Source organism: Pimephales promelas, chromosome 22 (genome assembly GCF_988280905.1).
Source record: "Pimephales promelas chromosome 22, fPimPro1.hap1.1, whole genome shotgun sequence".
Lineage (NCBI taxonomy): Eukaryota > Metazoa > Chordata > Actinopteri > Cypriniformes > Leuciscidae > Pimephales > Pimephales promelas.
Window position 1 is genome coordinate 8,966,092 of NC_142790.1, and position 24,026 is coordinate 8,990,117.

Consider the following 24,026-nt stretch of genomic DNA (forward strand, 5'->3'; position numbering starts at 1 on the left):
CTAGTGTTACAAGATCCCCCTCTTATTGGTTTAAATGCCTTTTCGCATTTTGCACGACAAGAAGTGAAAAGCTGCCTGTGAGTGCCCTAGATTAGAATAGATGATACTCGCAATGCGCATGCACTGACCGTGTGCCAGCCCAGAATAAACAGTTCTCTTTCGAGCTTGAACGAACAATAGCACACACAATTATGCCAAAATGTGGTTTTGTCTAGTATCTTCATAACATAAGAAAAGTCTGGATGAAAAGAGTTGTGCTATGAGGCGCGTGTGAGATCCGCATCTCGGCAACGGGTGCTCTTAAAGGGCCAGCAGCGAATAAAGCGTTCTTTCAGTAAAGTTAAAAGAACAAAGGGAAATTAGAAAATTACTCACTGATCTTGAGTAAAGAACTTTTGTAGCTTTAATAAGGATTATTATATATATAATTTATGATTCAGGCAGCGCAGACTGTTTGATAACTTTATTCAATTTCTGTACCTGTTAAGACAGGAAGGGCACAGGTAAATATGTTTTTTATTATGGGTTTATGTGGGGATTGTTTGAAGTTCACTTAATTTAAAAGCTGTTATATATTTTTTTTAAGCCTAATAATTTTTTAAAAAGTTGATGGCTTTCAATTGATGGAATCACTGTAATGTTGGTTTGGTTGATGGTTTATTGATCATTATAGGTGTTATCAATCATTTATTGTTGTTGTTGTTGTTTTTAGTTTGAGTTGAGAAATAAACATTAATCTGTGTGTGCATTTTACTTTAGAACCAAGCAAGTTGGACTCATGAAACCATTTTATTATATCGGAGTCGCAAATCGCAATTGCAATATTGGCTCAATAATGGCAATATGACATTTTCCCAAATCGTGCAGCCCTACTAAGCATAGATTATAGATACCATCCCTTCGCTATGTTCTTTTCAATGTGAAGCGTTGCGTGCTGTGACTTGGTGTTGCTTCAAGTGTATGGAATTAATATTGAGCCAATAAAAATGAACGTAACTTTTCAAGAAATCAACGAAAATATAAATTGAAACTGAAAAAAATATCTTTGAAACTGAAAAAGAATAACTCACTAGCAAATTTATTGACTTCGTTTTTAGCACACTGCATGTTTTGCTAACTATTTCTCATATTTCTTTCGCTGATCTGAACTTACAAATGCACTTCTAGAGTTTTCATTTACGCTTCTGACATTTTCGCTTACGCTTCTGAAGTTTTCATTCGCAATTCTGTCCCATACCTACCGTGTGGGCGGGCTTAACAGCGGTTTGCTCTCATTGGCTAGTGAGATTTGGATTGACAGATCCTTGAACCGGAAGGAGAGACTTCAGCGGCGCGAATTTTGGGATCTGCTGCAGACATTCTCTGGATCTGTGTCTAACAACAGTAGCAACACTGTGATATTAAAGCACATCATCGATCAATATTAATAAAACCGAGATGAGTAATAACCAGGAGCGGCACGGAGCGTCATCAACATCCTCAACTGCAGGGCATTCGAGGCAGCCCGAGGTAACGTTACGTTTAATATCAAATCCATAGACAAATCTAGAAACAAGTTTTTTCTGCTCTGTCCAAGTTATGTCTTTATGTCTAGTAGATCGATTTTGACGTGTTTATATTCGTATTATTCACATGTCTGCAGTGCAATTTTTGTAGTTTGAGTACTTTGATTGCTACCCCCAACATTTTTATTACCCCAACATATGTGATGCGTTCAAGGATGTTACATGATGTAATTTAAGCAAAGATCTCAGACTGATCTTTATTCTGCAGCAAGGCTCAAATGGTGGTGCAGCAGATGCTGCATCAGCTATTCAAAACATCATAGAGGTGCTCCACCAGTCGCTGGGTAAAACCAGCACAAGGCAGAGTCAGAATCAGGGGAATCAGAATCAGCGCTCAGGACAGTGCCAGACTGTGGACCAAGAGATGGCCAGGTTTCAGCTTGCAGTCATGATTGCAGTTGCAGATTGCAATGACAGTTACTATTTGCAATGCAATTTTGTTCACATGTAGCCTATGCATTTATCAGATACTTTTATCCAAAGCAACTTGCATAAGCCTACATAGAGTAGCATAAGCAATCTGTCACAGAATGTATGTATGTATGTATGTATGTATATATATATATATATATATATATATATATATATATATAGTTCTAAATACTTTGAGTTACTAACTTTTTTTATTTAATCATCTCTTGTAGGTCTTTCCCAGGATTTTTTAAGCGGGGGTCCAAAAGGCGTTTACCCAGCTGTAGTAAACCAGCTAAGTTTAGTAAAGCTTGGAAACCATTTGTGTTTTCAGTGTTTCTTTTAAATAAAAATGTAGAAATGACCCCTTCATCAGCGGAGGAGCTGCAACTCATGCAGGCTGGACTGGGGAAACGAAATCTCTCAATGGCTGATGATTTGACGCATTCAGAGGTTATGCATAAAATATTCATTCATAGCTGATGGATACAATAACTTTATTTGTAATAATAATTTGTTGTAATTATGGATTTTAGGTTTCCAGCTTGTTTTGTGATACCTATCCCAAAATGAAGTCAGCATCTGGAGGATGGCTTCTCTACAAGGCATCTGGTACTATTTGGACACCACTACAAGTTCTATTTGCAAGTTACAGAGATTCACAGAATCACACAATGCAACTAGTTTCATGTATATTTTATTTGTTTATGTACGTTTAAATAGGTTGGTATAGTCAATATTCATGTTTTCAGCAATTAAACATCAAAGTGAATACCTGAGAATGAACAGCAAAATAATTAAATAGTACAAAAATGCTGATCATGTCCATATAATGAAATACTTTTTTTTTGTTAAAAACAACACAAAAACACATTACTCCTCTCACGCTTTTGCTATTTGGTTAAAAACAAAATCTTATTTTGCATTTGACTATCAAAAAGTCTACGAGGGAGTAAATATGTGTTTTTAACCTCCAGTATCATCAAATGCCTTTATTATTGACTAATATCAGTGCATTACTAGTATGATTATCAGGGTAATTAATTTGATTAATTTCTTTTACAGTTTATTTTCTGTTTGTGAGGGTATATACATTTCTTTTTTCCATAAACCAGTTTGTAAGACTTTAAAAGGATGATATACAGTATATTGATGATGATGTTGTATAAAAGATTTACATAATAGAGTATATATATATATATATATATATATGAAGAGTTCAGATGCAAAAGCCTCTAAGTGCCATTTGAAAATTTCTTCTAGAATGATCATTTTTATCAAGCTTGTATATATAAGTTCAGTGATTTCACTTAAATGGCAATGAAGATTACCTATTAATTGTCATTTAAGTGAAATTACTGAACTTAAATATACAAATATACAAGTTTGATAAAAATCATCATTAAAGAAGAAAATTTCAAATGGCATTTAGAGGCTTTTGCATCTGAACTCTTCATATATATGTGTGTGTGTGTATGTATGTATGTATGTTTTTATTTTATTCAGGTGGACAGGGAAGGCGGCGTCTTAATCTTGTTCCCCCGGAGTCGGACGGATACAGTGGCAGTACCATCAGATGTGCAACTGGAGGGGGGAAAACCATGCTGTATATTGTACCTTTACAGGATGAGTTCGATCTTTCTCCTCTTCCCTCCGATGCACAGGAATTTTCGCTAATGCCAAAAGCAGAATGCAAGAAATGTTTTAAAATGATGCCACTTCAAATGCTTGCCCTGCATGTGAGGGAATGCGATACTCTGGAATATGAGACACTCTCAGATTCGGAACCAGAGGTAAAAACTTTGTGTTTTTTTAGGTTACCTTTTAAGTAACTTATGTAGGCTGTTAGGGCTGTTACGATTCCCTCATGTTACGACTCGATACATATCACAATACGATATTATTGCGATACTCCAAAACGTATGGTAAAAGATTAACAATAAATTAACAGTTGATTAAAATTCTAAATTTGGTATTACATTTTGAATGAATATCTTGGACTTGGTGCTAGAAACCCAATGAACAGGACAAAAGTGACAATGCTCCTGAAAATACAGAATTAAATTAAACGAATATGCTTGCACTCTTTCACTGATTAACTATCCACGATACAAATTGTTGTATTTTTGTTTTGCGATACATTGTGACACCCCTATTGCATATGGAAATGTTTTTTTACATATATATTTTTGTCTATAACCAGGTACCTGATTCACCTCGTGCCTTTGAGGAAAAGGTAATTTACTTCTGGCATGGGATGACATCCTTCTGAGTGCTTTTAGTATTTTACATAATCACTTGCTTTTTAGTCGACAGATGCAGAGTGTCCTGTGTGCATGAAAACGTTTCCTCTGATGGAATTGGAGATCCATGCAAGTGTTTGTGGTGACTTGGAAAGGTAATGCAATACACATAGCAGTTTAGAAACTGCAGTCTAATTTTATGGTGTGTGATGTATATTTTGACAGTTCTTGATAGATTAGACTTTAATAGAAAGTAGCTACATATAAATGCACTGAATTAAATATTTTTACTTCACATAAACAGTATTATATTTTCACAGTTGCTTTTTTTCCTAGTTCAGAGTCCCTTCAAACAAGGAGCCCTGATATAATGAAGCCACAAAATGAAGAGATGTCATGGTACTTTCATTTAAAAAAGTAACATTAATATTGTTAAGTAAAAATGTATAACTTCTGTATCATGCGGTCTAAACCATTCCATGCTGAATATTTAAAAGATTTAACAGTTAAATATAAAAACAATTTACAGTGAGGAGGATGTCCTACGATGGCTAGCTGCTCAAGTTGACGCCTCCAAGGAATTCAGCATCTGTGTGTCCAGAATGAACCTTGTGGAACGAGCTCTGTTACTTTGGAGGCGACAAAAGATCAGCTCTCCAGTCAATACTTTAAAGATTACTTTCTTAGGAGAGGCTGGAGTTGACACAGGTGCTCTACGAAAAGAATTCCTGACAGGTCAGAATTTTTATATTTTTTTACTTGGTAACATATCTTAAGCGCTACACCAAAAAACATTTGATTTCTTGTTGATTTGTTATGGTTAGATATCTATTTTTTTATATATAGAACTGATTGGTGGCATAGAGACCAGACTCTTTGAAGGAGAGGAGGGCAAAGGCAAAATGCCAAAATATTCATTGAATGATCTTGACAATGGCCTGTTTCGGTAAGTGTTTCTCCTCAAAGAAATAGGTCACCCAAAAATTAATGTTGTCATTTATTTGCACTCATGTCATTCCAAACTTAAGTGTGCCATTTTCTGTGGAAAACAAATAAGAAAATCTCAGCTGTTATTGTCCGGACAAATCAATGACATTTAAACTTTTCTGGATCTAAATAGGAAGCATTTGTTTTAGGCTGAACAATCCTTTCAAAAGCAAATGTAATTTAAACATGTAAATTTCAAATACTGGTACACACTAACTGGTAAATTGTAAAATTCTACTATACTGTGTTTCTTGTTTACTTGTCATTGCAACAGAGTTGCTGGGGAGGTCTTTGCCGTTAGCCTTGCACAGGGTGGCCCAGCTCCAAGATTTCTTCAGGACTGGTGTTATGATTTTCTGTTGAGTGGAACCCTTGAAAACGCTACCAAGGATAACGTTTACGATGCTGAGTTTTCACCACTGATTAAAATGGTATCTGAAAAACAAATTGTCTTAGGTTATTTCTATTGCCACGTAATTTTTTTTTTGAAGTGTAACACTTAGATTTTCCTTTACTTAAAGATCGAGGAGGCCTCAGACTTGTCATCTTACTGTGAACAGATTGTCAACTGTGGCTACACGGGGCCTATAAATGAGGACAACAAGGAGAATATAACAAGGTTTATCTCTGCAATATTTTTAAATGTGTTTATTTTATGTATCTTCCACAGAAAATACAATGGTTAAACATTAACACTGAAATTTTTGTTTTATTTCTTTGAAGAGCTATTGTAATGCATGCTGCTGCTCGGAGAACACTCATGCTTCAGCAGCTCCGTGAAGGTTTACAGCTTTACCGTTTAATTGACACTATGGAGAAGAACAGGGAAGTGTGCCGCAGCCTCTTTGTTATGCAAGGTGGTAATGATAAGGTAAAGTGATAGGATTTTCAAAACATTCTAGTTCTATTTTGCATAACTGGTTTAAGAGATGTTACAGCAGTAATCCTTAAATAATTTTTTCTTTGTATATTGTATGATGTTGTTTATATAATGATTGTCATTTTTGTTGTGTTTCAGGTGGACTCTCATTACATTGTATCCCATCTTGTTCCACAAATGAGTGAGAGTGGCACTCTAAAACATACCAAAGAGGTTCAAATACTGAATCACTTCCAGGATTTTCTGATGGAGCTTGAAGGTAAGTTTGTATTCATTTCAGGTGTTTCACATGCAGATATTTATTATATTTCTACAATGGTGAAACATTATTAGTAAAAATATGGCTGATAACTAATTGATCAGATCGTTACTTGTCTTCAGTGTCACATGACCCTTTAGAAATCATTAAAATATGCAGATTTGATGCTTAAAAAAATTTCAGATTATTGTTAGAAAAAGTTAACATTAACATAGCTTAACATTATTGTGGAAGTAGTTATTTTTTTCATGATTCTTTGAAGAATAGAACGTTAATTTATTTATGCATTTATTACATAGGACTCTTTTGTAACATTATAAATGTTTTCTTAATTCAATTTATTAAATCCTTAATGAATACAATTATTCATTTGTCTTTTTATAATCTTACCAAAAATGTTTTAATGGTATCATTGTTTCCACACAAATGCTGCAAAAACTGATTTCAACATTGATACGTTTTTGAGCATCATATTAGAGTGATTTCTGAAGGATCATATGACACCGAAGACTGAAGTAATGGTGCTGAACATTCCGCTTTGATCACATAAATAAATTACAAATGGTACAATTTATAAATGTTGTGATGATATAAATGGTTATTTAAAACATTGTATATTTTACTGCCCTAGATGGAGATGCTCAGGATGAGGCAGCACTCTCTGTCCCACAGGTGATGCAGTGGCTGACTGGTCAAGCGCATAGGCACCTGCTTCTGTCAGAGAGAGAGGCCTTTAAAATTACTGTTCAGTTTGACCACACTTGTATGCAACGACTGCCAAGCCACACACTTTGCTATCCAATCATCAGTGCATGCACCCAAACCATTACATTTCCCACTGCACATCTGTCAAATTGTGATGAATTTAAAGAAATAATGAAAACAGCTGTGCAACATGGAGGTTGCTTTTTTAGGGTGTAGAAAATTAACTGAAATGTCCACATAGAATTTCTCTCAATAGGTTTAATTTCATCTTTAAAATTCAGACAATGAGAGACAATGTTCAACGTGTTAATAACTTTACATGCTTCTGAATGGTTAAATGTTTTACAGCATTGTATAAAATTAATTAAATGTTTTAATGGCAATTAACAGATTTTTTTTTTTCAATTAAAATTCTGACAGAACTGCATCTGTACTTGAGTGTTTTACTTAAACATTTAAATGTTAAATAGAGCACAATCTTTGGATGATAGCAAGTGTCTGGATATAAAGCTCCCTGTCATTAATCAATCCATGCAGAACAGCAAGTTTTTGGTCAGAAAAAGGGCAATGGATCTCTGGCACCACCACACCATCCTCTAAGTCAGTATCAGGAGTTTCCTCTCGAAAAAGTTGCTCCACCACCTGGAAAAACAAACCATTGTTATGTAAAAATTATTTTGTTTGATAAACTGGTTAATTATCTTATCCCAAAGAAGCTATATCGAAGTAAATTAATAGTTCACCCAGGAGGAAAATCCTGACATTTATTTGCCTAAATGTATTTTAGGCCTTATTTATACCAGGCATTGAAATGAGTCACGATTGCAGGGGTTCTCGACTCTGGTCCTCGAGATCCACTTTTGTGCAGAGTTTAGCTCTAAACTTAATCAAATACACAAGGTTGTGGCTAAACTTTCGGAAAGTAGATCTCGAGGGCCAGAGTTGAGAGCCCTCTGGCTATGTCAAGATAATAGTGCCAAAATGGAAAAGCATTAATTATTCAGCTATCTGAAAAAATAAAAACATTTACATTACATTTCATGTAATTACATTTCATGTCAAGTCGCTTCATTAAATTAAGGTTAAACCACTGGAGTCACATGTAAGGACATGATTTCCGGGGCTTGAAAGTGGTAGTTACATGTAGAGTATCAATGGAGGGACAGTCATTAAAGGGTTATTCACCCAAAAATGAAAATTCTATCATCGTTTACTCACCCTCAAGTTGTTCCAAACCTCTATGTGTGTTTGGAACAACTTGAGGGTGAGTAAACGATGATAGAATTTTCATTTTTGGGTGAACTAACCCTTTAAAAAGATAATTTCTGTTCTAAAGATGGATGAAAGTTACGGGTTTGAAAGCGACATGAACATTTACATTTTCAATTGAAATACCTTTTAAGGTTGAGCAAATGAAAACAGAATTAGCATTTTTGGATGTGTAATCTTTTTAACTTTGCATAGATGCTTAAAGCATACCTCTATATCTGGCTCATCCACTGGTGTCTGTAACATTCCGATGTACCAAAGCTGTTCTGGTGAAAGATTTCCCTCTGTTCTGATCGGATGGTTGTTCCAGCTCCTCGTGAAGCCCTTTAGGTCCGATTTCAACCGTGGAAGAATTGCATAGTGCACACAAAAGAGGTGCAGCTCATCGGATAGATCAAGCACTCTCTCTTCTTCCATTGTATGCAGGACTTCATAATATTTACAAGAGATGGCTGACCAAACATCACACCACAGACGCTCAATTCTAAAATAAAAAGACACATAAGTATGTACAAATCATAGCTTACAAAAAAGTAAAGAAAATGCAAATATTTATCATATTGCTGCATTACAAAGTTCAGGTTTCAAAGATACGTCATGGTGTGACCTCTAAACTGAATTGAAAGAACACCAATTTTAAAGCTGCACATGCAGCAATTTGAGAAAATTCTTTCCATGTGATTACATTTTCAGTCTCCCACAACTGAATGTATATAAATAGAAGTCAATATAACAAACAGTGTACCACCCCTTTAATCAGGGGAGATTTAAAAAATAAATTTGCTCATTGTTAGTAAGTTTCAAAATTAGACTCGAGTGGTTTCTGCTGAGATTAAATTAGAGATGTTTGTTTGTGGCATCATGTGTAAGGCAAGTGACTGTGCCCCACAAGAAATAAAGAGCATGTGATACAACTCTTAATGATTTGATTTGTACCTTTGATTGTGCACGCTTTTTCCAGAAATGAAACTGCCTCGGCCCGTTCCTCGTACTGAAAACATGCAACGAGCGATGTCCACATTTTCAACTCCCTGGTCACCACGTACTCTGCAAAAGATTTAGACAACATACATGCATGCATGCATGCATGGTGTTATTGATTTACATTTTTTTTTTACAAGTTCCTGTAATTGTATACTTATTGTCAAACACATAGATGATTTTAGCCCAGATTATCACTTTCAGTTTTGTGGAGACTGCTGACAAAAGCCTGAAATCTGAAGCAGATCAGGGCCCGCTCATGTGAGCGACAATCACTAAGTGCAAATTATCAAAGAGGCGATCTGACAAAAGATTTGAAGAGGTCTCATTCACAAGTTCAAACACTGATAAATCATCATGACTAACATGTCATGTAGTAAAGATAATTTTTACCTCGACGGCCACCCATGTTTGTGGACACCCTCCAAAAAAAATGAGAAAGCAGTCGATGCTTTGTTGTTTGCAGCAGCATCAAGATACAGGATCTAAAATAAAAACGATTTTAATATTTTATAATAGAACATTTACTTTTGAGACCAATTTGTCGTGACAACTCTGGCAACTATTATAACCTTTTGAGTTTAAAAACAGACCATATGCAAAGTTTGTCAAACAGTACCTTCCTTGAGAATCCATCAATTCCACCAAATATCACAATGTTGAAACTAAACACAAATACAGACACAACTATGCTGTTTATTGTAAGTCATTTGTTTTGTGTACATATGGTACATGCATCACTGTGTGAAGACAGCAATATTTTTTGTAGGTTTGTGCATGCAAGTGAAATTTACAGTTCAAATACTCACGTGATTAGTTTATGGTTGGTATCCACATGAACTAGGGACAATGGAGCAGGAACAGAATAACTTCTACGAGCTACAAAACCAAGCTGGAGCATTCTGGCCAAAATTCCAGCTCCATCGACCCGTCGCATACTGGCCTTCAACCTGTGCCATTGTATGCGGTGCCCTCTAGCCAAAAGCTCCCCTTTTACTAGCCTGTAACCAGCATGGGGCATTCTTCTTTTTATTTCTCTCACCACACGATCAAGTTCACGATCAAGTTCATTAGCAGATCCCAAAATTCGCGCCGCTGAAGTCTCTCCTTCCGGTTCAAGGATCTGTCAATCCAAATCTCACTAGCCAATGAGAGCAAACCGCTGTTAAGCCCGCCCACACGGTAGGTATGGGACAGAATTGCGAATGAAAACTTCAGAAGCGTAAGCGAAAATGTCAGAAGCGTAAATGAAAACTCTAGAAGTGCATTTGTAAGTTCAGATCAGCGAAAGAAATATGAGAAATAGTTAGCAAAACATGCAGTGTGCTAAAAACGAAGTCAATAAATTTGCTAGTGAGTTATTCTTTTTCAGTTTCAAAGATATTTTTTTCAGTTTCAATTTATATTTTCGTTGATTTCTTGAAAAGTTACGTTCATTTTTATTGGCTCAATATTAATTCCATACAAGTGCATCATTCTGCACACGGGATGCGCATGATTGCTTATAATACTTTGGGGAGACAAGGGGGCGTGGCCTAAGGGAATATCACTCGTGATGTTAAGTGATGTTACCCCGCCATCGCTGATACAACCTTTAGCAGTCATGTTTTTGCTTATTGAGAGAGAGAGAAAGTGTGTGTGTGTGTGTGTGTGTGTGTGAGTGTGTGTGTGAGAGAGAGAGAGAGAGAGAGAGAGAGAGAGAGAGAGAGAGAGAGAGAGAGAGAGAGAGAGAGAGAGAGGAGAAATGTAACAAAGTTTAATATTGTTTGTAAACTGTGTTTGAGAGAGAGGAAGGTGTTCAGAGAGTCTGTATGTTAAGCTGTTATTTGTTTTATGGACTCAAGTTGAAAATGTAAAACATTTCAAACACACTGTTGGCAGAAGTGAAAAATAAATAATTTTATGAAGTTACAATTTTGTTTGATTCCATGATGTATTTTACTGAACATGAGTATTTACAATGCAAATTATTGTAATTTACTGGCAAATACTTATCTTGTCTTTTCATTTTATTAAGATCAGATTCTGCATGTAAAATTAAAATAATAAGGTGACTTGACTTGCACTTGACTTAACCTACTACAAGACTTGACTTGACTTGACATAGCCTGTGACTTGACTTGACTTGCCCCCCCCCCCCCCAAAAAAAAATACTTGGGACTTACTTGAGACTTGACGGTTAAGACTTGAGACTTACTTGAGACTTGCGTGACCTGCGCCCATCTCTGCTCTAAGTTTTAAGACAGTTCAAAATGAAGTTGGGAATTATGTGTTGTTTGAATAAATCTCCTAGGAGAAATACATCAAATTACAACGCATGTGTTTACCAATCACCACCATACTCGGTGTGCATGAAGTCAAGACATTGAGGATGCTCAATTCCGGACGGATTTTTGATATCTCGAACGGTTTGGCCGTGGCGAGGAAAATAATTTTATGACTAAAAAAGGACACATAAAATGTGTTAACTTTGCTCGTTTTACCTACAGTTACAAAACATGCCACGTATATTGTTCTTGTCAAGCTGATCAACTTTCTAATTAACAGTAAGAAGCTCAGACCAAAAGAAAGTCAGATATTGCAGTTTGGATGTGTATCTTGTCTCTATCAGTGTCTGTGTGGGGAAGAGGGAGGGGGGGGGGGGGTTGCTGGTGTCTGCGTTTATGTGTGTGTGTGTGTGGCTGACTGTAGATTTTTTCTGCAAGTCCTTATCTTTTTGCATAACAATTTTGTATTTTTTTAAATGACAAAATATGCATATAACCCTAATCTTTTAAATGTATAGTTTGCTTTAAATAAAAGTAAGATAAATTGGTAAACTACAAATTGGTAATTGAAGCTGAATGAATTTAAAATTAATGTGCTATATTTCAATACATTTGCTTTCCTTAATATTGTAAAACACTAACCTCATTTATATGTGTGTGTGTGTGTGTGTGTTTGTATGTATATATATTTTGCAAAGCCCTCACTGATGCAAGCTCTTCTGCACACTTCTCTTCTCTTCGTCGTGCAGAATAACCCTCTTTATATGTATATATATATATATATATATATATATATATATACATATATATATGAAGAGTTCAGATGCAAAAGCCTCTAAGTACCATTTGAAATTTTCTTCTAAAATGATCATTTTTATCAAGCTTGTATATTTAAGTTCAATAATTTCACTTAAATGGCAATGAAGATTACCTATTAATTGTCATTTAAGTGAAATTACTGAACTTAAATATACAAGCTTGATAAAAATGGTCATTTTAGAAGAAAATTTCAAATGGCATTTAGAGGCTTTTGCATCTGAACTCTTCATATATATATATATATATATATACTTAAAAAAGCGGGGGTTAAGTTTTTGCACGTCGTGCAGAATAACACTAAAGGCACCATATATATACTTAAAAGTGGGGTTGTTAGTTTTATCTACAGTTACAAAAATCGGTATGTACATTGTACTCCTCAAGCCGTACAACTTTCTATTACATAGTCATTAGCTCGGACCAAGAGGAAGTCAGATATTTTGGTCTGAATATGGTGAGCCTCTCTCTGAGCCTACGTCCCTGTATGGCAAGCCCTTTTAACATTTAAAAGCTAAGTTTGCCTGTCCGGAATTAACATTGTAGATATCAACAACGTCTTTCTGTCTAGTCGTTACACTTTGGATAGTTTGTATTATCATTTAAGATATCTGTAACATAATTGTGACTAGTCGAAATGACAGAGTATGGCAAGCCGTTTTAACATTTAATCATGAAAGGGCCAAAGCCTTCGGCACCGCCACCCGGGTGCATTTAGGTAACTAAAGGAACCGGGGTTGCGGTGCCTCCGGCTTGGGCCCGCCATCGCTGCTCGCAGCTATATTTATTATTATTAGGGCCCAAGCCCTGAAAGGGCGAAGGCCCTATTGTTTTCCTTGGGATTATTATTCTTCTTTAGTATTATTATTATTTTGCTACCTTTTGGGCACTTTTGGGGCCCTTAACGTGCTCGAAAACTCTTGAAACTTTGCACACGGGTCAGAACCCGCGGCCATCAGATCCGGGCTGAAGCTGGTACCTGGGCGTGGCAGGGGGGCTCGTCAGCGCCCCCTGGAACGGGGTCCGAACACTCGGTCCATAACTCAAACACGCTTGCATGTAATAATATGAAACTCGGTACACATGTTGATCTCATCGTTTCATCTATACCTCGCGCTCTTACTTTTTACCCCAGCCCAACAGGAAGTCGGCTATTGAGGTTTGTTTGTAAAACGCTCGCAATGGAATGTCAAATACTCCTCCTAGAGCTTTGATCCAAATTCGACGAAACTCGGTCAGCGTGAAGTCAAGACATTGAGGATGAAAGTTTGCGAGGGGATTTTTGATATCTCGAACGGTTTGTCCGTGGCGAGGAAACGAAATCATGGCGAGAAACGTGAAACAGGAAGTGTGTTATAACTTCAGCATACATTAACTGATCTTGATGAAACTTCAGCAGTGTGTTCGCTGTAAGAGGACGATCACATGGATGTGACTATTGTGAGTCAAAGTTATAGCGCCACCAACTGGCAGCAGGAAGTGTGTCACTTTCAAAATGCTTTGATATCACCCTTTTATTTTTACCCGATTTGCTTCAAACTTCATCTGTATAATGTAAACATACGGCAGATGTAGACCTGTGAATGAATTCTTGATATCTTTGAAACTGTTGCCGTGGCGACGCATCAAACTTTACCCTTCTTTTAGGATGCTTTTAGGATGCTTTTGAGACCCTTAGCATGCTTGAAAATGCATGAAACTCGACAGACACATCACATTTATTAGCCAGTAGACATGTGCAAAGTTTCAGAAACGGGCGTGGTGAGGGCTCAGTAGCGACACCTTTTGACAAAAGTGGGGTTGTTAGTTTTAACTAGAGTTACAAAAATTGGTATGTGTATTGTACTCCTCGAGCCGGACAACTTTCTAATTTACACTTATTAGCTAGGACCCACAGAAAGTCAGATATGTTTGTTTGAATGTGGTCTTGCTCAATCTGAGCCTACATCTCTGTCTTTGCCTGTCTGTGTGTGTGTGAGTGTGCAGGGGGAGGGGGCTTAACCATTTCACTGCTGTGTGTATGGCCTGCATAAAGAAAATACATTTCTCAAGCCTGTTATTTTTTTAAATAAGTTTTTATTTTTATTTTTTATAACTAAAGACATATAACTAGTTTAATTGTAGTGCATTGACAATAGTTTTATATAATTAGTTTATTAATCAGATTAACTTGGTCAATAAACTTGGTCTGAAAATTTGGTCCATAAATCAAACACACTTGCATGTAATAATATGAAACTTGGTACACATATAGATCTCATCGTTTCATATATAGCCTACTTCACACTCTTACTTTTTACCCCAGCCCAACAGGAAGACGGCTATTTAGGGTTGTGTTTAAAACACATGCAATGGAATTTAAAGTATTGCTCCTAGAGCACTGAACCAAATTCGACAAAACTCGATCAGCGTGAAGTCAAGACATTAAGGATGAAAAGGTGCCAAGGGATTTTTTATATCTCGAACGGTTTGGCCGTGGCGAGGAAACGAAATTATGGCGAGAAACATGAAACAGGATGTCTGTTATAACTTCAGCATACATTAACTGATCTTGATGAAACTTCAGCAGTGTTTTCGCTGTAAGAGACCGATCACATGGATGTGACTATTGTGAGTCAAAATTATAGCGCCACCAACTGGCAGCAGGAAGTGTGTCACTTTCAAAATGCTTTGAAACCACTCTCTTATTTTTAACCGATTTGCTTCAAACTTCATCTGTATAATGTAAATACACGGCAGATGTAGACCTGTGAATGAATTTTTGATATCTTTGATACTGTTGCCGTGGCAACGAATCAAACTTTAACATTCTTTTTTGATGCTTTTGGGACTCTTAGCATGCTTGAAATTGCTTGAAACTCAACAGATACATCACATTTATTAGCCAGTAGACATGTGCAACTATGGCAAAAGATTAAAGTAATGTCAAAAAAGTAAACACTAAAAGCCTCATATCTTCTAAAAATGTAATTATACATCATTTGTTTCTAAATTAAATTATACAAATATTATAACTTCCCCAATTTTTCCTTTTTTTCATTTAAGAATTATGTTTACGTTCAAAAACAGCCAGAATTGTTGTAAAATTCATAAAAAAATAATAATCTGAGTCATACGTAGTGCTATACTGCCCTCTTGTGTTCAATATCAGGTAGGCCTATTGTGTATATTCCCACCGGTTAATCAACGTGTGACTCCGCTGGGACTTGGGAGCTTTTAAATCGCTTACTTAAAACCGAAAGTCAAAATACGGATGTCCACACAAGACATTAATGGTGTGGAGTAGAGCGAGCATTTTAAATAAATTCCTATTAAGTAGGATTGAACTAAACAGAAAGAATGTTCACTCTGTTCTGCTGGTTCCTCGCTGGTGGATCATATGATTACTTTGTCATAATCTATGACAAAAATGCTATTATAAACCATATTAATAATAGATAATACACATTGCTCTTATTTTTGAAAAATACATTCATGAAAAACAAGATAACAAAAATCATAAAAAAATATAGCCATGGCTGCTATAAATGTTTGAAATGCATAGGACAGATGTTTAATGACGCAGCAACATATAATTGAAAGGCAATTAATAATCTGTCATTACGTCACTGCATTATGATATTACGGCTCCAATATGGTGCAGCACAAAGCACTTATGTGCATCCTGAGCGGAGAATGATGTGCTTGAAGCCACATGAAGTTACAGCGCATTGAGTCCGTATTGAAAAGTTCAAAGCACAAAGGAAATACATATTTATGAACAGTGTATTATACATTATCTATCTATGCAATAGTTTATTGAGCCTTTTCTTTTAAAGGTTTTAAATTTCAGTTACTGTGTGCGTGAAGAACAATTATAGTACTCTGACTCTAGTGTTGTGATCTAACCGACAGCGTCCGACACCCGGTAGAAAGTAACACGATTAAGTTACAGCAATAAAGTCCAGCAAGAAAAAGTTTCTTCATTCGAAAATATAGACCTTTAGACCTTTATCTTAAAGATCCAGTATAATAGGATTAACATTCAATCATCTTGAAGATCGTTTCATCATTGACTGTAACCGAATGTGACGTGCTGTTTGAATGCTGAATGGAGAATGACTGACAGGCGCAGAGAGGGAAAAGTTTGTGTTCTTGAATTTAATGACTTAAATATTAATTTCTATATCACATAATAGCTTCAGAACACTAATAATACAGTACACAAAAACTTTATGGTACTTTAGAAAGTTTTTGTGCCTTTGTGCCTAACATAGAATAGTATATATGCACAATATAGAATTTGAATCAGCCTCGTCAAAGATGGCAGTGTCAGAGCCGATACCGATCCTGAGTATCTAATCGGCGCACTTCTTTTCAACAGTCAAATTGAAATTGAAATTGAAATTGCTTGAAACTCAACAGATACATCACATTTATTAGCCAGTAGACATGTGCAAAGTTTCAGAAACGGGCATAGTGCAAGGACTAAATAGCGCCACCTTTTGACAAAAGTGGGGTTGTTAGTTTTATCTACAGTTACAAAAATCGCTATATACATTGTACTCCTCAAGCCGGACAACTTTCTAATACATAGTCATTAGCTCGGACCAAGAGGAAGTCAGATATTTTGGTTTGAATATGGTGAGCCTCTCTCTGAGCCTACGTCCCTGTATGGCAAGCTCTTTTAACATTTAAAAGCTAAGTTTGCCTGTCCGGAATTAACATTGTAGATATCAACAACGTCTTTCTGTCTAGGGTTGGGAATCGTGAGAAATTTTCCGGTTCCGGTTCCGATTCCGGTTCCGCCAAACGATTCCGGTTCCGGTTCCGGTTCCCATTCAATTAAAAATATTAGTAAGAGAAAAATCCACAATCCTTTTTGTGTTTATTTCTTATAGTACATGACAAATTAGTTTAACAGACTGGTAATGTAAACAAACTCAAAATATTATTAAGCAATCTTTGCAAAAAAAAAAAAAAAATTATATATAAAGGAAATTAAAAAATTCTGCATTCTCTATAATAATTTAGACCTCTCCTTTATTGTATCTCCAACAGTGAAGAATACCCTCTCAGAAGGAATAGTATATGCTTTAACACACATATGTGTGTAGAACAGATTATTTTTTAAAACGGTTTGAATGATTGATTCATAAGGACTTTACTTATTTCATTACTGGATAAATCGGCGCTCTAGCAGTTAATAAACAGAACTGCATGCGTCTTGCGGAAGAACATTGTTGCCGAAGCTACTTCTCTCTGTTTACGTCCATGACGAGTCACGCAGGCATTGGGCTACTCCGCAGCAGCTGCGATCTGCCGGCCAGTCTAAAGAAGTCCGAGTATTAACGCTTATTACAGGCTTTACGTAGTGATTCAAGATAAGACAAAAACACGGTTTGAAAAAAAAACATTATGATGCACTCGCTCATTGTATATATTTTGTAAATTCTGAACACAAAAATTTATACGGACTGCATCTGTTTTGACCACTACCGTCAATGTTTACTCAAACTATAATCTCACTAATTCTGTAACGGAAATCATTTGAATATGTGAAACAAATAAATATTGAGACTGTGTGATTGTAAAGCAGTTTCATATCGACAACTGCTCTCTCTCTCTCTCTCAGCGCAAACAGATTTGAATGTAGGCTAGAGAGTGACTCGGCGGTCGGCGCGCGCAGCGTGCGTGTGTCTGTGTGTAACAAATGCAGCGCGTGTGAGAGCAAATCGCAACTTCAGTGGTGAAGTTTTTGTCATTTAGGAATAAGACGGCGTCTTCTACTCCCAGCACTTCGCCCACATGATGATATCGCATCGGCATCAGAACCGTTTTCGGAACCGAAACTTAGGAATTTTGCACGGTTCCGGTATTTTTTCAAAAACACAACCGGTTCTGGAAAAGAACCGGTTCTCGGTTCCCAACCCTATTTCTGTCTATTCGTAATTACATTTTGGATAGTTTGTATTATCATTTAAGATATCTGTAACATAATTGTGACTAGTTGAAATGACAGAGTATGGCAAGCCGTTTTAACATTTAATCATAAAAGGGCCAAAGCCTTCGGCACCGCCACCCGGGTGCATTTAGGTAACTAAAGGAACCGGGGTTGCGGTGCCACCGGCTTGGGCCCGCCATCGCTGCTCGCAGCTATATTTATTAGGGCCCAAGCCCTGAAAGGGCGAAGGCCCTATTGTTTTCCTTAGGATTATTCTTTTCTATTATTATTATTATTATTAGGGCCCAAGCCCTGAAAGGGCGAAGGCCCTATTGTTTTCCTTAGGATTATTCTTTTCTATTATTATTATTATTATTATTATTTTTCTTACGACTATTCGGGCACTTTTGGGGCCCTTAACATGCTCGAAAACTCTTGAAACTTTGCACACGGGTCAGAACCCGCGGCCATCAGAGCCGGGCTGAAGATGGTACCCGGGCGTGGCAGGGGGGCTCGTCAGCGCCCCCTGGAATGGGGTCCGAACACTTGCTCCATAACTCAAACACGCTTGCATGTAATAATATGAAACTCGGTACGCATGTTGATCTCATCGTTTCATCTATACCTCGCACTTTTACTTTTTACCCCAGCCCAACAGGAAGTCGGCTATTGAGGTTTGTTTGTAAAACGCTCGCAATGGTATTTGAAATACTCCTCCTAGAGCTTTGATCCAAATTCGAAGATACTCGGTCAGCGTGAAGTCAAGACATTGAGGATGAAAGCTTGTGTGGGGATTTTTGATATCTCGAACGGTTTGGCCGTGGCGAGGAAACGAAATCATAGCGAGAAACGTGAAACAGGAAGTTTGTTTTAACTTCAGCATACATTAACTGATCTTGATGAAACTTCAGCAGTATGTTCGCTGTAAGAGGACGATCACATGGATGTGACTATTGTGAGTCAAAGTTATAGCGCCACCAACTGGCAGCAGGAAGTGTGTCACTTTCAAAATGCTTTGATATCACCCTTTTATTTTTACCCGATTTGCTTCAAACTTCATATGTATAATGTAAACATACGGCAGATGAAGACCTGTGAATGGATTCTTGATATCTTTGAAACTGTTGCCGTGGCGACGCATCAAACTTTACCCTTCTTTTAGGATGCTTTTAGGATGCTTTTGAGACCCTTAGCATGCTTCAAAATGCATGAAACTCGACAGACACATCACATTTATTAGCCAGTAGACATGTGCAAAGTTTCAGAAACGGGCGTGGTGAGGGCTCAGTAGCGCCACCTTTTGACAAAAGTGGGGTTGTTAGTTTTAACTACAGTTACAAAAATCGGTATGTATATTGTACTCCTCGAGCCGGACAACTTTCTAATTGACACTCATTAGCTAGGACCCACAGAAAGTCAGATATGTTTGTTTGAATGTGGTCTTGCTTAATCTGAGCCTACATCTCTGTCTTTGCCTGTCTGTGTATGTGTGTGTGTTTGTAGGGGGAGGGGTCTTAACCATTTCACTCCTGTGTGTATGGCCTGCATAAAAAATAAATGCCTTAAGCCTGGTATTTTTTTAAATAAGTTTTTTATTTTTTATAAGTAAAGGCATATAACCAGTTTAATTGTAGTGCATTAATAGTTTTATATAATTAGTTTATTAATTAAATTAACTTGGTCCAGAAACTTGATCTGAAAATTTGGTCCATAAATCAAACACACTTGCATGTAATAATATGACTTGAGTGTTAATCACATCATGTTTTCAGTTTGAATATAAAATATATAAATTATGTAAAAAAAATAAAGTTGATCCAGCTGGAGCGCAGGCTGAGAATAGCGCTGTCATGACTGGATCACGAGATCATCAGTCATGCCCTCTCATACCTTACGCGCACACCACGCCCACTTACATCAGATCACATGAACATGTCAGCCGGAGGGATAACGAGGGTCGTCGTCGCTTTTGGATTCAAGAATTTCTTACAACAAGATGGCAAAAGAACAGCGCTTTGCAAGACATGCAACGTTAAGATCGCGGACAGTCAGATGACAACCTCCAATTTCGTCCGTCATTTGAAGAGCCATTCTGCCCACTGTGCCCAGTAAGTGCTTGTCAATTTGTTAATGTTATTCTGCCCACTGTGCCCAGTAAGTGCTTGTCAATTTGTTAATGTTATCTGGTTAGCTCGTTCGTAGTTAGCTAGCTAATGTAAGTTAAAGGAGAACTCCGGCGCAAAATTACACATTGTTACCTAGTCAACGTTATCTGAGATTTGTTTTCATGACTGCCGAATGTAAATAGTTTTATCTATAAAAACAGTTTAGCCTATAAGTGACGTCCGACATTCTGCATATTGTGTTATTTTGTTAAGCCCCACTAAAGGCATAAAATTTGTAAAGCACAATCAAGTTTTCGAACTATATTCCAAGACTTCTAAAGTCATTCAATAGCTTAATGTGTGGTAAAATTAATATTTTAGTCTCTAAGTTAAAGTTAACGGAAAGTCATCTCGCCTCAGTCATTCTCCATGCATCAGCATTCACAAAGCGCGTCGCGTTCGGTTGCGACAGTAACACGACGACACTCTCTTAAAGATCAATGTTCCCAATATTATACTTTATTTGTAGATAAGGCATCTATGATTTGCATAAAATGACTATCTTGCTGGAGTGGAGTTTATTGCCCTTTAGAATACACTAAGCATTAGTGCTGCACGATTAATTATATCGCAGTTGTAATAGCGATCTCAAACCTATGCAATTATATAACGCAAAATGCCGCGATTTTATATGAAATAAACAAAGTAGGGCTATTAGCGCAGCATCTCTTCTTTTTTGTCATCCTTTGACTAGTGTTACAAGATCCCCCTCTTATTGGTTCAAATGCCTTTTCGCATTTTGCACGACAAGAAGTGAAAAGCTGCCTGTGAGTGCCCTAGATTAGAATAGATGATACTCGCATAATGCGCATGCACTGACCGTGTGCCAGCCCAGAATAAACAGTTCTCTTTCGAGCTTGAACGAACAATAGCACACACAATTATGCCAAAATGTGGTTTTGTCTAGTATCTTCATAACATAAGAAAAGTCTATGGATGAAAAGAGTTGTGTTGTGCTATGAGGCGCGTGTGAGATCCGCGTCTCGGCAACGGGTGCTCTTAAAGGGCCAGCAGCGAATAAAGCGTTCTTTCAGTAAAGTTAAAAGAACAAAGGGAAATTAGAAAATTACTCACTGATCTTGAGTAAAGAACTTTTGTAGCTTTAATAAGGATTATTATATATATAATTTATGATTCAGGCAGCGCAGACTGTTTGATAACTTTATTCAATTTCTGTACCTGTTAAGACAGGAAGGGCACAGGTAAATATGTTTTTTATTATGGGTTTATGTGGGGATTGTTTGAAGTTCACTTAATTTAAAAGCTGTTATATATTTTTTTAAGCCTAATAATTTTTTAAAAAGTTGATGGCTTTCAATTGATGGAATCACTGTAATGTTTGTTTGGTTGATGGTTTATTGATCATTATAGGTGTTATCAATCATTTATTGTTGTTGTTGTTGTTTTTAGTTTGAGTTGAGAAATAAACATTAATCTGTGTGTGCATTTTACTTTAGAACCAAGCAAGTTGGACTCATGAAACCATTTTATTATATCGGAGTCGCAAATCGCAATTGCAATATTGGCTCAATAATGGCAATATGACATTTTCCCAAATCGTGCAGCCCTACTAAGCATAGATTATAGATACCATCCCTTCGCTATGTTCTTTTCAATGTGAAGCGTTGCGTGCTGTGACTTGGTGTTGCTTCAAGTGCATCATTCTGCACACGGGATGCGCATGATTGCTTATAATACTTTGGGGAGACAAGGGGGCGTGGCCTAAGGGAATATCACTCGTGATGTTAAGTGATGTTACCCCGCCATCGCTGATACAACCTTTAGCAGTCATGTTTTTGCTTCTTGAGAGAGAGAGAAAGTGTGTGTGTGTGTGTGTGTGTGTGTGAGCAATGGCGGTTCTAGGCGGGGGCCTGGGGGGGCCAGTGCCCCTGCGACAACAAGATTGGACCCCCTTGTGGCCCCCTAAATGTGGAGTCAGTGTGAAATATTTTTTTATAGTGTGTCACGCATTGAGCATGACAGTCACTCGTTTCAGTCTTTTGTCTCACACTCCCGTCACACATTGTATTTCTCATGCGGACAAACTATTAATAATATATTTAATATACGCAATTTCTCTGGCCGCGCCGCTCTCACGTGAGAATCAAGCGCGTCTCGCCTGGAGTTCAGCAGTCGACCCTGCTACACATCAGCCAATCAAAAAAAGAGAAGTGCTACTTAATAGCCAATCAGAAAAGGGCACTATTGTATCTGGGTAAAATTTAACGCAACAACCAATGAAAAAAAGCATATCCTGGAATTGTTCATATGATTCTGTTACAACATCTTCCGAAAGTTTCTTCACCCGTCCCACAGATGAAACTAATCACTGGAGCTCCGAACATCACTTGGAGCACGGAGTAAGTCATGATCTCCTGTTTTAATGTTACAACAAATTCACAACTTGTTTGACAAAAACTATGACAACTTGACTGATGTAAGATGAATCTTTCCCGTAGCGTAAGCTAGCTTACGCAATGCTCGTTCCCTCATCTAGAGAGAACCGAGGTTACGTTAGGTAATCGATTCGTTTCCCATTTAATTAGTATCAGTCTGTAACTTAGACAACAGTTTTACAGCCTGTTCACTGACAACACCTGTTTAGAACAAGTAGTCTAGGCCTAGTCATCTTATTACACGAATCACGATGACTGACATATTGTCACATTATAAACATCTCTCTCTCCAAATAGGCTTAATAATTTTATTAGCACTAGATAAATTAAAGTGTAATGCATAGTCGATTTTAAAACATCTCTCTCTCCAAATAGGCTTAATAATTTTATTAGCACTAGATAAATTAAAGTGTATTGCATAGTCGATTTTATAGGTCACTTTTAAAATCATGTCATATTTTATAATTGTATCCTGGCCAAGGATGCATTAATTATTGCTTCTGTCTTTCAAAGATGTCAGGAAAAAAACAATTATAAAAAAGCTCATTCACCCTGAGAGGAAAGCCCCCTAAAAAGGCCAGTTTAGAGGATAATTTGCTGATCTTTTTGCAAAAAAAAAAAAAAATAACCCACAAAAATCGTAGATTAATTTGTAAAAATTATATATATATATATATATATATATATATATATATATACAGTATATATATACATACTGTATATTCAATGTAAAAAAATAAAATGGAAATTCAAATACAGACTGATATATGTAATGCAAATGTAAAAATATAATGGAAATGCAAATTGTTGGATAATTATAAACATGGTATTTTGCTTATTTATGCCTTCAGTGCAGTGCAGAAAATGATAAGGTCTAAATGTAACTGGCCCCTCTAACAGTACAACTGGCCCCAGCTTGGCCCCCCCAGTTGAAATGGTCTAGAACCGCCACTGTGTGCGAGAGAGGGAGAGAGAGAGAGAGAGAGAGAGAGAGAGAGAGGAGAAATGTAACAAAGTTTAATATTGTTTGTAAACTGTGTTTGAGAGAGAGGAAGGTGTTCAGAGAGTCTGTAGGATGTTAAGCTGTTATTTGTTTTATGGACTCAATGTTGAAAATTTAAAACATTTCAAACACACTGTTGGCAGAAGTGAAAAATAA

The 24,026-nt window shown here is 36.8% G+C and overlaps 2 protein-coding genes across 2 annotated transcripts; one reads left to right on the forward strand and one right to left on the reverse strand.

Annotated features, from left to right (window-relative positions):
- The first annotated feature begins 2,213 nt into the window (after positions 1-2,213).
- On the forward strand, positions 2,214-7,288 carry LOC120485799 (uncharacterized). The gene is made up of 13 exons (XM_039681581.2): positions 2,214-2,429; positions 2,513-2,588; positions 3,483-3,769; positions 4,180-4,212; positions 4,286-4,374; positions 4,556-4,618; positions 4,749-4,954; positions 5,066-5,165; positions 5,481-5,637; positions 5,728-5,825; positions 5,930-6,077; positions 6,225-6,345; positions 6,977-7,288. Exons 1-13 carry the CDS (start codon positions 2,337-2,339, stop codon positions 7,264-7,266), a joined length of 1,761 nt encoding a protein of 586 aa, XP_039537515.2. The 5' UTR covers positions 2,214-2,336; the 3' UTR covers positions 7,267-7,288.
- Positions 7,289-7,453: 165 nt separating this feature from the next.
- Positions 7,454-10,351, reverse strand: LOC120485801 (uncharacterized). The gene is made up of 6 exons (XM_089125748.1): positions 10,110-10,351; positions 9,920-9,965; positions 9,694-9,785; positions 9,256-9,366; positions 8,530-8,803; positions 7,454-7,692 (listed from the first exon to the last, which is right to left on the reverse strand). The coding sequence occupies exons 1-6, from the start codon at positions 10,319-10,321 to the stop codon at positions 7,513-7,515; spliced, it is 915 nt and encodes a 304-aa protein (XP_088981874.1). The 5' UTR covers positions 10,322-10,351; the 3' UTR covers positions 7,454-7,512.
- Between the last annotated feature and the right edge of the window lie 13,675 nt (positions 10,352-24,026).